The 12,923-nt window shown below is 41.0% G+C and overlaps 1 protein-coding gene across 5 annotated transcripts in view; it reads right to left on the reverse strand.

The window, feature by feature from the left end:
• Positions 1–197: 197 nt before the first annotated feature.
• Positions 198–12,923, reverse strand: part of KATNA1 (katanin catalytic subunit A1) — a 29,532-nt gene continuing 16,806 nt past the window's right edge. For all 5 annotated transcript variants that reach the window (XM_054969887.1, XM_054969909.1, XM_054969878.1 and 2 more), the window contains 5 exons: positions 12,315–12,473; positions 11,342–11,468; positions 4,336–4,470; positions 3,657–3,783; positions 198–542 (listed from right to left, as the gene is read on the reverse strand). In XM_054969887.1, the coding sequence (XP_054825862.1) occupies positions 344–542; positions 3,657–3,783; positions 4,336–4,470; positions 11,342–11,468; positions 12,315–12,473 (747 nt within the window). In that variant the 3' untranslated portion in view covers positions 198–343. The remainder of the gene's footprint in view (positions 543–3,656; positions 3,784–4,335; positions 4,471–11,341; positions 11,469–12,314; positions 12,474–12,923) is intronic.

Genomic DNA, 12,923 nt, shown 5'->3' on the forward strand with positions numbered 1-12,923 from the left:
TCAGTCAAGACAAGGCAACCATTTATTCTTATGCTGTATTATGCCTGTTGGTTACTGAATGTAACTTGGCACCCCACACCTAAACACTGAATATTTATCCAGCATTTAAATACCTTTGTAAAGAAATTCTGTGTACACACTCAGTAACATTATGGCTGGGAACGGGAATTGATGCAAGGGTGGAGGAGAGAAGAGCGGAAGTTTAAGAAACAAACTTTATTTAAGTATTGCTTGTGTAATTATAAAAGTTAAAAAAATAACACACAGTGCCCTAGAGCACTACTTTTTAATTACTTCTGGAATTGTTTGAAGACTTACAGCAGATTTCTTAAGACAGGAAGGCTTAGCATGATCCAAATTCAAGTATCCATTTCTCATATTTTTCAATGTCCGCAGCAGAGACTGACTTGGAAACTTTCTTTAAAGCCATTTCAAAATCTTCCATTGTTGTTGGCATATGCATTTCATCTCTGGAAAGATTTCTGATTTCTTCAGGTGTCAAGCCTTCAATACGCCTTCTCATAGCCATCAGTGAAGCATCCCTGTTTAGATGCAAGAGTGAAGTTTAGTTAGAATATACAGATCCCAACTGGAACTAAACAAATATGAAACAGCAGTAGATGAAAACTGGATAGCTTAAATGATCAGATGGATCCATTTAGAAAACTTTCAGTACAAGTTTGGAAATACTTCCACTATTTATGTAGTGTTAACAGATTCTTAGGGTAAAGGATAGGTTGCCAAAAAGCAAACACATACATGGTGTGAACTAAGAGTTGTTTTAGTGAAGCAATTTACAATTACACTACCTATTACAGCCAGTTGATCTTGGAGGTAAATAGACTGGCTAGGCATAATTACCCCTCAGGACAGCATTCTTGACCCTTGTAAGTTATATTTATACTGCTTTTAAAAAGCAACAGCTTTAAGCATACTTCCTTTTGGATTATGTATCTCCTACACTCTGTACTAAGCACAAGACATTCTTTTCACCAGGCAGGTGATACATCAATCTTTTAACTATAAAGTACAAGAGGTGTGCCATCTTTGCTCACTCAGTGTTGATGACTCTTTGCTCCAGTTGAGCTTAAAGTGGTCTAGGTTAAAATAACAGTGAACCTCTTTCAGTACACCAATTGATCTTTTGCAGCAATCCAGGTTCTGTATTCAGTAAAAATTTCCAAATTTTGCCTGATTTGGTAAAAATTCGGTATTACCATGCTTAGATCTGTATTCCCAAATAAATTTGGTAATATCAAACTCAAGCTTTCCAAAATAATTTGGTAAAATTCGGTAGAATTCATAAGCGCAGTTGTGCTGTTCCTTGCTGTTCCTTTGCTAAGAAAGAACAGTAAAGAAACACTGCTTCCCACCTTTTTGAACCAGATGGGGGAGTGAGGCAGAGGCAAAAGGGAGGGGGAAAGGAGGGAGAGTGAGTGGCTAATCCTTGCAGCAGCTCTTTCTCTGGCCAATTGGATTTTCAAGAGAGCCAGCTTGGTGTAATAGCAAAGAGCACGGGACTCTAATCTGGAGACTCAAGTTTGATTCCTCACTCCTCCACTTGGAGCCAGCGGCGTGACCTTGGGTCAGGCAGCTTCTAGCTCTCTCAGCCCCACCCACCTCACAGGGTGTTTTGTTGTGGGGATAATAACATACTTTGTAAACCGCTCTGAGTGGGTGTTAAGTTATCCTGAAGGGCAGTATATAAATCAATTATTATTAAGAAGAAGAGTAACTTTTTTAAACTGCTGGAGATTGAGACACATTGCCTGTCATGGATCAGTGAGGCACAGCCAGCCCTGACGAACCACACAGTTCAGAGGAAGAACACAAAACAACCACCCTCCGCCAGTCAACAGCAGCCCGTCTGTCTCGTCCCAGGACACACCAACTAGTTTCCTACAACCTACCGTGCCTCTGCTGGAGCGCAAGCGGAAGAGGGTCTGGTGTGAACTACTGGAGGGGGGGGGATGTGCGTGATTAGTAATTCAAAGGCACATGGAGCTGATCAAGGGCATGGGGAGCGCACATGGTGCAGCTCAGCAGCAAAACATACACCTTGGTGATAAAAGACAGAAGGGAGGGAACAACTGGTTGTGGAAGCCACAAGTTGAATCACTCTTGACCCCATCGCTACGGAACCTGACTGCCTAGCCCCTGCCACCTCAGACTGCTTTAGACTGCAACTGGATCCTGCCGCCTATTTAGTGGATTCCTGGCTGCTGCTGCCAGCACTGAAACCTGCACTAAGGACTTCTGGTGGTGCTTGGTTTGAGTGTTGTAGATTCACTGGGGGTTTTCTTCTATTTGCAGGGAGAGAGGAAGGGAAAAGGTTTTTTTTTTAAACTTTGCGTTTTAAGAACTGATTTTTTCTTGTGTGTGGTGCATGCTTCGGTTGGGTTTTTTGTACAAGAGGGCCTTTGATTTCCGGCTTTTGAAGTTATGTTTACTGTTCATTTTGCTGCTTGTTCTTCTGGGGAGGGGGGCGGTTGTTTCATCCTGTTGTGGGTAATTTGTTGTTTGGTGTTTTATAGCTTCTGTAAATTTTATTAAATTCACTTATTCTTCGGGGGGGGGGGGGAGATGTGCTTTCCTTAGCTGTTGGGACTTGTTCTTTCTTTACAGAAGTTTGGTTGGTGTTTTGCTGGGTTCTGTTTTCTGTTGGTATAGAAGTTGGGTTGGCATTCAATAGTTGTTGTTGGTTGTTCTTGGGGGAGGAGTATTTGTTGGGGTGCTTGGTCCATGTGTTTCTGCAGTGGGAGTCAGCTTGGAGTTTTTTCTCCATGATAGGAATAGGCTGGGGGCACCTTGTTCAAGAATTGGACCTCAATGTCCAATATCCCTGAAACTTGGGGAGCCTTTAGAGGACAGTCAGGAGTAGGTCTGCTGAAAATTTGGTGGACTTTGCTTTCATAATTCAACCCTCAGCCTCCTGGATAGCTCCCATGGTTTTCCCTGTAGAGAACAATGGAGATTGGAGGTAGCTGGGGACACCTTCTTGGGGGAAGGGGGGCTATAAAATGGCCTCTGGGGTCCAGTCTTTTTGAAACTTGAGGGGGTTGTCAGAGGACAGTTAGGACTAGGTCCCCTGCAAATTTGGTGAAATTTGTTCAAAAAATGACACTCCCACAGGCCACCGGATAGCCCCGAATTGAGTCTCCCATAGGAAACGATTGGATTTTACCTTTTTTTTTTTTTTTTTGCCAAACCAAACTGGAGAATGAATTTGGTATTGGCGGATGCTGAATTTTTAAAAATTCAGTATTACCAAACTGAATCAACTGATTTTTCCCCCTGTGCACACCCTTATCATAGGAGTTCTTTGAGCGAAGAGTGTTGTATGAATTCAAGTTATGCAGCTGAAAAATGTTAGGAGAGGGAATGAATGGGTATGTAAACATAATGGAGATGAATAAAATAAATGGAAAAAAATGTAAGACAGAAAAAGGAAGATATGACTGGGATGGAATAGAAAACATAGAAGGAAATGAAAATTGTGACAGTGGTACAAGCACCAGGTGAACACTGATGGTATAACATTTCTGCAATGATAGTATTAGGACTGTGATAGAAGGCCCATTTAAATGAAAATTTCAAGTATTGTGCTCCAGACTGTGGCCTTCATAGAAATGATTTTTTAAAAAGTTTAAACACACCTGCACACATTGGTAATATCAGCACCAGAATAACCTTCCATATTCTGTGCTATAGTTCCAAGGTCAACATCATTAGCAAGCTCCAACTCTCTCAGGTTTATTTTTAAAAGTTCTTCTCTTCCTTTAGCTAGACAGAACAAAAACGAAACAAAATGTTAACAAAATACAACATCAGGCATATACTGTGAATTTTAATTAAAATCTTGAGTTTTTAAAAAAAGGTCCCCTAAACATTACTTTGGTCCTTGCCATTCTGAAACTGCTATATGAATCCAAATTCCCCTGCTGTTTTGAGACGTTTGAATGTAAACTCTATGAGTGGTGGTCGAGTGCTCTCAAGTCATAGCTGACGTATGGCGGCCCCAGGTGGGGTTTTCATGGCAAGAGACTAACAGAGGTGGTTTGCCATTGCCTGCCTCTGCAACCCTGCTCTTCGTTGGAGGTCTCCCATCCACTAAAGCTGACCCTGCTTAGCTTCTGAGATCTGACAAGATCAGGCTCACCTGGGCTATCCAGGTCAGTGCAGGCTCTATGGGACACAGTAGTAATTCCACTGTAATGGGGAAAGTGTTTTGTGTGAATTGTAGTATTTCTCAAACAGTCTCCTTCATGTACAGCAGCTACAGCTATAACTCAGAATGCTTAGAGACTGTGTTTTCCTAATATAAGATCTTTATACCTGATGGCAAAGGAATGTAAATTCTCTTCTCTAGCCGTCGTCTTAAAGCCTCATCAATATCCCATGGAAAGTTAGTTGCGGCCAATACCATAACCATTTTTGAAGGGTCATCATTTTCAAAAGCCCCTCCAACACCTATATTAGTGAAAATTAAAAGCAGCATACTGGATTAAAAATTTAATTTCATAATACATGAAGTCATAAAGTCAATTCATATGAAGTCAATACATGAAGTCATACATGGTAGATAGTGCTGGGGAGGAGTCAGCGGTCGTGGTCCATGTTGGAACCAACGATGTTGGGAAATGCAGTTGTGAGGTCTTGGAACAAAAATTTAGGCTGTTAGGCAGGAGACTCAAGGCCAGGACCTCCAAGGTAGCCTTCTCAGAAGTGCTACCTGTTCCACGCGCAGGGCCAGAGAGACAAACGCAGATCAGGAGTCTCAATGCGTGGATGAGACAATGGTGTAGGGAGGAAGGGTTCAAGTTTGTTAGGCACTGGGATTCTTTTTGGGACAAGCGGGAGCTGTACAAGAGAGACGGTCTCCACTTGTCCCGAGAAGGAACCCGGCTGCTGGCACTTAAAATCAAAAAGGTGGCAGAGCAGTTTTTAAACTAAATGCTAGGGGAAAGCCGACAAGAGATAAAGTGTCTCTGGTTCAGGATGGTTCATCTCAGAGAGATGAAGGGCTAGGTATAACACTTCTACAGGGAGATAGATTAGAGTTGTCAACTGAGATGGAGACAAACAGTGCAGATGACCTAACTACGTCTCGAGGCAAAGTGTGCCGGGGAAGTTACAGGTGTTTATATACAAATGCTAGAAGTGTCCGAGGTAAAATTGGGGAGCTGGAATGTTTAGTGTTGGGCGAATCCATAGACATTGTGGGCATATCAGAAACTTGGTGGGATGAGGAAAATCAGTGGGACACGGTGATTCCTGGATATAAATTATATCGGAAGGATAGGGAGGGAAGGGTTGGTGGTGGGGTGGCTCTATATGTCAGAGAAGGTATACATTCCAGTAAGATTGAGAAGGTAACTGAATTAGATTCGCTTCTGGAAATGCTATGGGTTGAAATTACGGGCCCAAATGGAAACTTAACTGTGGGAGTTTGTTATCGCCCTCCAGATCAGAAAATAGAGGAGGATTATAAAATGATGACAGGATTAAAGATGGCTGCTAAACAAAAAAACTGTGTTGTAATGGGTGATTTTAACTACCCACACATTGACTGGGCCAATGGGTGTTCGAATCGGGGGAGAGAAAGTGAGTTTCTAGACTGTCTCAATGACTGTGCTATGGAACAGATGGTTACAGAACCTACTAGGGGAGAGGTGATCCTGGATTTGGTCCTCAGTAATGCTGAAGACCTGGTGAGAGATGTAAATGTGATTGCACCACTTGGGAACAGTGACCATAATGTTATTGAGTACAACATATGTATAAATAGGAAATTGCCAAATAAGACCAACACAGCCATGTTTAACTTCAAAAGGGGTAACTTTTCTGAGATGAGGGGGTACGTGAAGAAGAAACTGAAAGGGAAAGTAAAAAAGGTCAAAACACTTGGGGAATCTTGGAGACTATTTAAAACTACAATCCTGGAAGCTCAAATTAAATATATACCGCTGGTTAGGAAAGGCACAAATAGGTTTAGGAAAAGGCCAGCATGGTTAACAAGCAATGTAATAGAAGCTGTAAAAGGTAAAAAGGATTCTTTTAGGCAGTGGAAAACTAGTCGGAGTGAGGTTGATAAAAAGGAGCATAAGCTGTGGCAAAAAAAGTGCAAGTCTGTGATCAGACAGGCAAAAAGGGAATATGAGGAGCATATTGCAAAGAACATAAAGAAAAACAATAAACAATTCTTTAAATATATTAGAAGTAGGAAACCAGCTAGGGAGGCAGCAGGGCCCTTGGATGACCAAGGCGTAAAAGGATTACTAAAGGGTGATAGGGAAATGGCCGAGAAGCTGAATGCGTTCTTTGCTTCTGTCTTCACTGTGGAAGATAAGAAGTGCATGCCCACTCCGGAAGCACTGACTTTGGGAGGGGTTTTGAAAGACCTGAGTCACATTGAGGTGACGAGAGAGGAGGTTATGCGACTGCTAGATAATTTAAAAACTGATAAATCACCGGGCCCAGATGGCATACATCCAAGAGTTCTGAAAGAACTCAAGTGTGAACTTGTAGATCTCCTCACAAAAATATGTAATCTGTCATTAAACTCTGCATCTGTTCCTGAGGACTGGAAGGTAGCTAATGTTGTCCCCATCTTTAAAAAAGGTTCCAGGGGAGATCCGGGAAATTACAGGCCAGTCAGCCTGACGTCAATACCGGGTAAGTTGGTGGAAACTATTATCAAAAATAAAATTAGTGGGCACATTGATGACCAAAAGCTGATGAGGAAAACTCAGCAAGGGTTCTGTAAGGGAAGATCTTGTCTCACCAATCTGTTAGAGTTCTTTGAGGGAGTGAACAAACAAGTGGACAAGGGAGACCCGATAGATATTGTTTATCTTGACTTCCAGAAAGCTTTTGACAAAGTTCCTCATCAAAGGCTCCTAAGTAAGCTCAGTAGCTATGGGATAAAGGGCCAAGTCCTCTTGTGGATCGAAAACTGGCTAATTAATAGGAAACAGAGAGTGAGTATAAACGGGCACTTCTCACAGTGGAGGGTGGTGAGCAGTGGGGTGCCACAGGGGTCGGTATTGGGTCCAATGCTTTTTAACTTGTTTATTAATGATTTGGAATTGGGATTAAGCAGTGAAGTGGCTAAATTTGCAGATGACACGAAATTGTTCAGGGTGGTGAAAGCCAGAGAGGATTGTGAGGCACTCCAAAGGGATCTGTCGAGGCTAGAAGAGTGGGCATCCATGTGGCAAATGAGGTTCAATGTAGCCAAGTGCAAAGTAATGCACATTGGAACCAAAAATCCAAAATATAAATACAAGTTGATGGGGTCTGAACTGGCGGAGACTGACCAAGAGAGAGATCTTGGAGTCATGATAGATAACTCACTAAAAACGTCAGCACAGTGTGCGACTGCCATAAAAAAAGCTAATGCTATGCTAGGGGTTATTAGGAAAGGGATTGAAAACAAATCAGCCGGTATCATAATGCCTCTGTATAAATCGATGGTGAGGCCTCATTTGGAGTACTGTGTACAGTTCTGGTCGCCACACCTTAAAAAAGATATCATAGCACTGGAAAAAGTACAGAGAAGGGCAACTAAAATGATTAAAGGGTTGGAACACTTTCCCTATGAGGAAAGATTGAGGCGCTTGGGGCTCTTTAGCCTGGAGAAAAGACGACTGAGGGGAGACATGATAGAGGTTTACAAGATAATGCACGGGTTAGAGAAGGTAGAGAAAGATGTGTTTTTCTCCCTTTCTCACAATACAAGAACTCGTGGGCACTCTATGAAATTATTGAGCAGTCGGGTTAGAACAGATAGAAGAAAATACTACTTTACACAAAGGGTGATAAACACATGGAATTCGTTGCCACAGGAGGTGGTGGCAGCTACTAGCATTGCCAGCTTCAAGAGGGGACTGGACAAATATATGGAGCAGAGGTCCATCAGTGGCTATTAGCCACAGGAGATAGATGGTATTCTCTTTGTGGGGAGGTGGTGCTCTGTTGTCTTGGTGCTGGAAGGAAGGCAGTGGGAGGGCTTCTGGTGTCCTGGCCTCACTGACAGTCCTTTAGATGGCACTGGATTTCTAGCCACTGTGTGTGACAGAATGTTGGACTGGATGGGCCACTGGCCTGATCCAACATGGCTTTGCTTATGTTCTTATGTTCATCCAAAGCAATTAATTTCAGTATAAGATGTCTTCCAACAGCAACAGAACTGCATCACATTTAATTGTTTGACCACCATCTTAAATACCACCGAACTATAAACAGGCAGCAAGTAACGCTTGGCTACCAGCCTAACAGCAGTGTTTGTATGAAGTATCCTTTGGCTACTGAGGCACTTTTAACTACTTTTCAAAAGGAGGAACAGAACTAGGACAACTTTGTAAGGAGGTAAATACTTTAAAAAAGCCTGGTTTGTAAATTCAGATTGCTTAATTATTCAAAGAACAGAACTAAATGTTATTCAGACACTGAATGTTTATTTAGAAAATTTATATATAGCCAAAAAAGGGAGGACCCACACCACCACACCTTGCCTAGGTGACAAGCAGTTGGGAGATGCATAACCCGCAGAATGCTGAACAGGCAGTGTAGAAATCTCCTAAATAACCTACAGAGTGGCCCTTAGGCTTCTGCATGCTGAATAAATGCCTCAGGAGTTGTGAAAGAAGGCAGCAAAGAACAAAAGTGCAGTTGGATTCATTTTCATAACGTAAGAAAATATGTGATGTGACTCTTAGATAAGGGATCTAGAAAACTGAGAAAGTATGAATTCTAGTATCTCACAGAAACCTGAGAAAAAACTTACCACCTACAAAAAAATAATCTGCATACTAAATCTGGCTTCAGAGTCCACTTTGGGATGGAAAACTAGTATCCCATAGTGATGGCCTTTACTAGAAGAGAGAAGGGGGAATGTATCCTAGCTTTACTTTCTTGGATCTCTCAGCAGTGTTCAGTGGGGTAGATCCTACCACTCTCAAAGTAGCCTCTCCACTTAAAAATGGTTCCTCCAATAGAAGAGCCACATATTTGAGGAAGGCTCCAAACTTGAGACAAAAGGAAAGGTGAGGCATAAATATTTTAATTAATAAACAAATAAACCAACTTTTGCTCACTGGGATGGTAGGATCCGCCACTGTATCACCAACCATTATACTGTGGAAAGTGAATTTAATGGACTAAGATATTTTATGTGATTCTCTATTTTCATGTAATTGAACTGTATTTTTACTGTACAAAGCAGAGAGTGTATACTGTAGCAAAACACTAAGGCAAAAGACATATGAATGTATGCCAGTGACTGTGAAATGCTTGCTGTTGTAGTTTAAAGAATGGCAATCCGCCTATGTGTATTGGAGTGGCGCATAGATAGTCAGATGCACCTGATAAGAGAAATCTCCTTTTGAATTAACCATGCCAGAGGTAGCTGTCGAGCAGGACAGACAGAAAAGAAGCCAGCTGCGAGTAGGAGAACCAGGGAACATAGCTTCAACTATGTTGGATTGCTTCCCTCCCACAGTATCTAAAAAGGAATAATCTCTAAAGCACAAGGTTGCTAAAGCGACATTTAGACGCCAAAGGACAGGAAATAATGTGACCTTTATGAAAGGGAAAGTGTGAGAAAGACAGAAGATGTTCCTTGAGCATCCTTGAAAAGATGAGCAATGTTCTAAATTGCTAAGCAAAGCTAATGCAAGAAGATGATCCTTGTAAGATATTGAGAAGTATGCATATTGTAATGATGTCTGGAATTGTTCTACCAACGTGAGACAGGCCATTGGGGCTGGTCATTTACTTGACCAATGCAGTTTCAAGATTGTGACTTACATAAACGTATGTTAATTAACCTAAGGGTATAAATCCTTGGATTGTAGCATTATAGCTCCAAAGAACATATTAATTCAAGGAGCCTTTATCCTGGTAACGGTATTGTTCTTCCTTTGCTTGTGAGCAAATAAAAGGCCTATGTTTATTTCCCTCAGTAGGACTCCTGTGTATTCTTCTTTACCAATTGGGCTAAAACAAGATAAGGCACAGAATATGCACAACAGTAGCATTTCAAATTGCTTTTCAAACTTGGGACTAAGTGACACCTATGCTTCCTGAGAGATAATTTCCAGAAGGTTATGCTGGAAAACTATTGTTCCCTTCCATAGGAGTTGTCTTATGAGGTTTCCTCAGAGCTGAATTTGTTCTCAAGCTTTTTAACATCTAACTGAAGCTGCCAGAAGAACATGCTCAGATCTCTCTCTTTTTTCCACATCAGCTGAACATAGCAGAAATGTCCTCGAATGGATGCCTGGAAACATTAACTGAATGTCTGAGGGTAAACAAAGTTAAAGTTAATCCAAATAAACTAGAGCTCATGATGACGAGGGACTCAGGCTGGGAAATGGGTTATTCTTGATGGGATTGTTCTCTCCCTAAAGGATCGGGTTAGCTGCTTTGGGGTGCTACTGGATTATTCTTTATCATCATCATCATCATCATCATCACCACCACCACCACCACCACCACCACCACCACCACCACCACCACCACCACATTCAATTTATATACTGCCCTTCAGAACAACTTAACACCCACTCAGAGCTGTTTACAAAGTATGTTATTATCATCCCCACAACTATCACCCAGCTAGCTTCAAGTGGAGGAGTGGGGAATCAAGCCCAGTTCTCCAGATTAAGAGTCCTGTTGCTCTTAACCACTTCACCAAACTGGCTCTCAGCTTTGCTTCTAGAATTCCAAGTAGTGGTTGTGCCCCAAAGTGCCTTTATTTAGCTTCAACTGATTTATATCTGTGCTCACTACTGGACCATAGAGACTTGGCCATTGGCACTCATGTTCTGATAACTTTCAGACTGAATTATTGTAATGCATTCTACAGCTAACAGAGCTTAAAGATCATCCATAAACTTCAGTTAGTTCAAAATGCTCTGGGATCTTTTTTGGCTGGACAACTCCTCAGCTGCAAATGTGTTTCTGAGTTCAGTTGAAGATGGTGCATTGATTTTGTCCTTTAGAGCCCTACGGTCTCTGCTATCAACAAGGCTCTCTTGCAGATACTACCTTCTGCAAACACAAGGCTAGCATCCTTTAGGAACAGAACCATTTCTGTAGTTGCCTGATGTCACAGAATGCTTTTCAGTAGTTGCAACCAGCTACGTCCCTAGCCTCTTTTACAAGTCAACAAAAGTCTCTATCCATCAAACTTTTGAGAGGCCTTTATTTGAATGCTGCATATAAATGTGCTATTTGCTTAAGAGATCAATAAAACAACCTCAGTATAATTTGCACTGCTGAAATAATAAATAGCTCTGAATATTAATATTCAAAGGCAGTAAATAAATATATTTACCATCCATTTGAACAAGTAATTCTGCCTTCACCCTTCGGCTGGCTTCATGCTCTTCAGAAGTTCCTCTGCGGCTACAGATAGAGTCTATCTCATCAATAAATATTGTTGTTGGTGCATAGAATCGAGCCTGGAGATAAAAAGAAAATAAAGGGACACCAACTTATCCTAAGCTTCATTAATGACATTTATGTTGTTCTATACTGCACAATTTACTTCATAAAAAACAACCAGTCTTGACCTGAAGAAACTGGCTTTGGGAAGAACTCTCAGCTGTCAACAATTGACTATGCATAACAATTTGGATCTATAATCCTGTACAAACAACGTAATGGGTATGCCTATTCAAGCAGAATTTTCAGCATATGTTTGGAACTCCATTTTACACAAAAAGGAGTAACAATATTAAAGTTTCCAGACTAGTTCAGAAAAGACTAAATCATAATACAATAAAAAAAATGGCCAAATGATAAGTAGCGCCTTCAAAACACTCGCAGTGTTGGACAAAACTCTATATAAAATGCTGAAGAGACAGCACAGTGGCATTTGGAGGGGAAGCATTCAATTTTGAGCCAAAAGTCTACCTGTATCTATCCAATGCAACTTTCAGAAAACCAAAATGCTGACTACTTTAAACCAGGGCATATATTGCCATGCATTTCAAGTTAACTGGCTAAAAAGCATATTGTGCATGAGAAGGGAAGGTTTGCTGAATATCAGAAGCAGGTTTCATCACATAAGTTATTTTGCAGTGCAGGGCTCTTAAATGTCTACATTACTGTGAACAGTTGTCCTACAGCCACAAACTAGGAGAGGCCATTATTATGTTCACCATTCCCTAAGGCCAATGCTGCAAAAACCTAATATAAAATCAAAAGTTCTAGAACATTTTAGTATTTCACTATTTGCCAGTTATAAGCTACTAGTAGTACTCTAAAACTATTACAATGAATTGCTAGTGAGTTCTAAAAATCACCATTTCAAATAGTAGGCGAACCAGTTTTTCAGATTCTCCCCTATATTTTGAAGTGAGTGTTGATGAGGATATATTGAAAAAAGTTGTCTTGCATTCAGTAGCTACAGCTTTCGCAAGAAGGGTTTTTCCAGTACCAGGAGGTCCAACCATCAATACACCCTATTAAAAAAAGAAGTGTTTAGAATAAAAATAATGTGAAGGCTAGCTTTTTAAACTATCTAGAATACATTTGACAGCACACTGTAGTATTTTGCACCATCAGCTTCAATGCTTAACAGTGGAATAAGAAAACACTTCTTTGAATTCTGCATGCTCTTACATGATTTGTATTTAATTATTGAGATTCAACTAAATTAAGCGGAATATTCAATTTATTTTATTCAGGGTCATAGTTAAAACAAAATTACACACAAATAAAATCGAGGTTGTTCATTACAGAAAAACACTGGGTTGGATTAAGCAGAACAACTGACATTAGAATACGAATAGGTCTTTTCCCACTTGATCCTTCTTCAGGAACCTACTGCTTGAACTGAAAATCCTTGGAGGGGAGGGTGTCATAAAAATGCAGCGCAATATGGGGGAAGGAGCTGCAGAGAAGCAGTCTCC

The sequence above is a fragment of the Eublepharis macularius genome, chromosome 1, assembly GCF_028583425.1.
Source record: "Eublepharis macularius isolate TG4126 chromosome 1, MPM_Emac_v1.0, whole genome shotgun sequence".
Classification (NCBI taxonomy): Eukaryota; Metazoa; Chordata; class Lepidosauria; order Squamata; family Eublepharidae; genus Eublepharis; species Eublepharis macularius.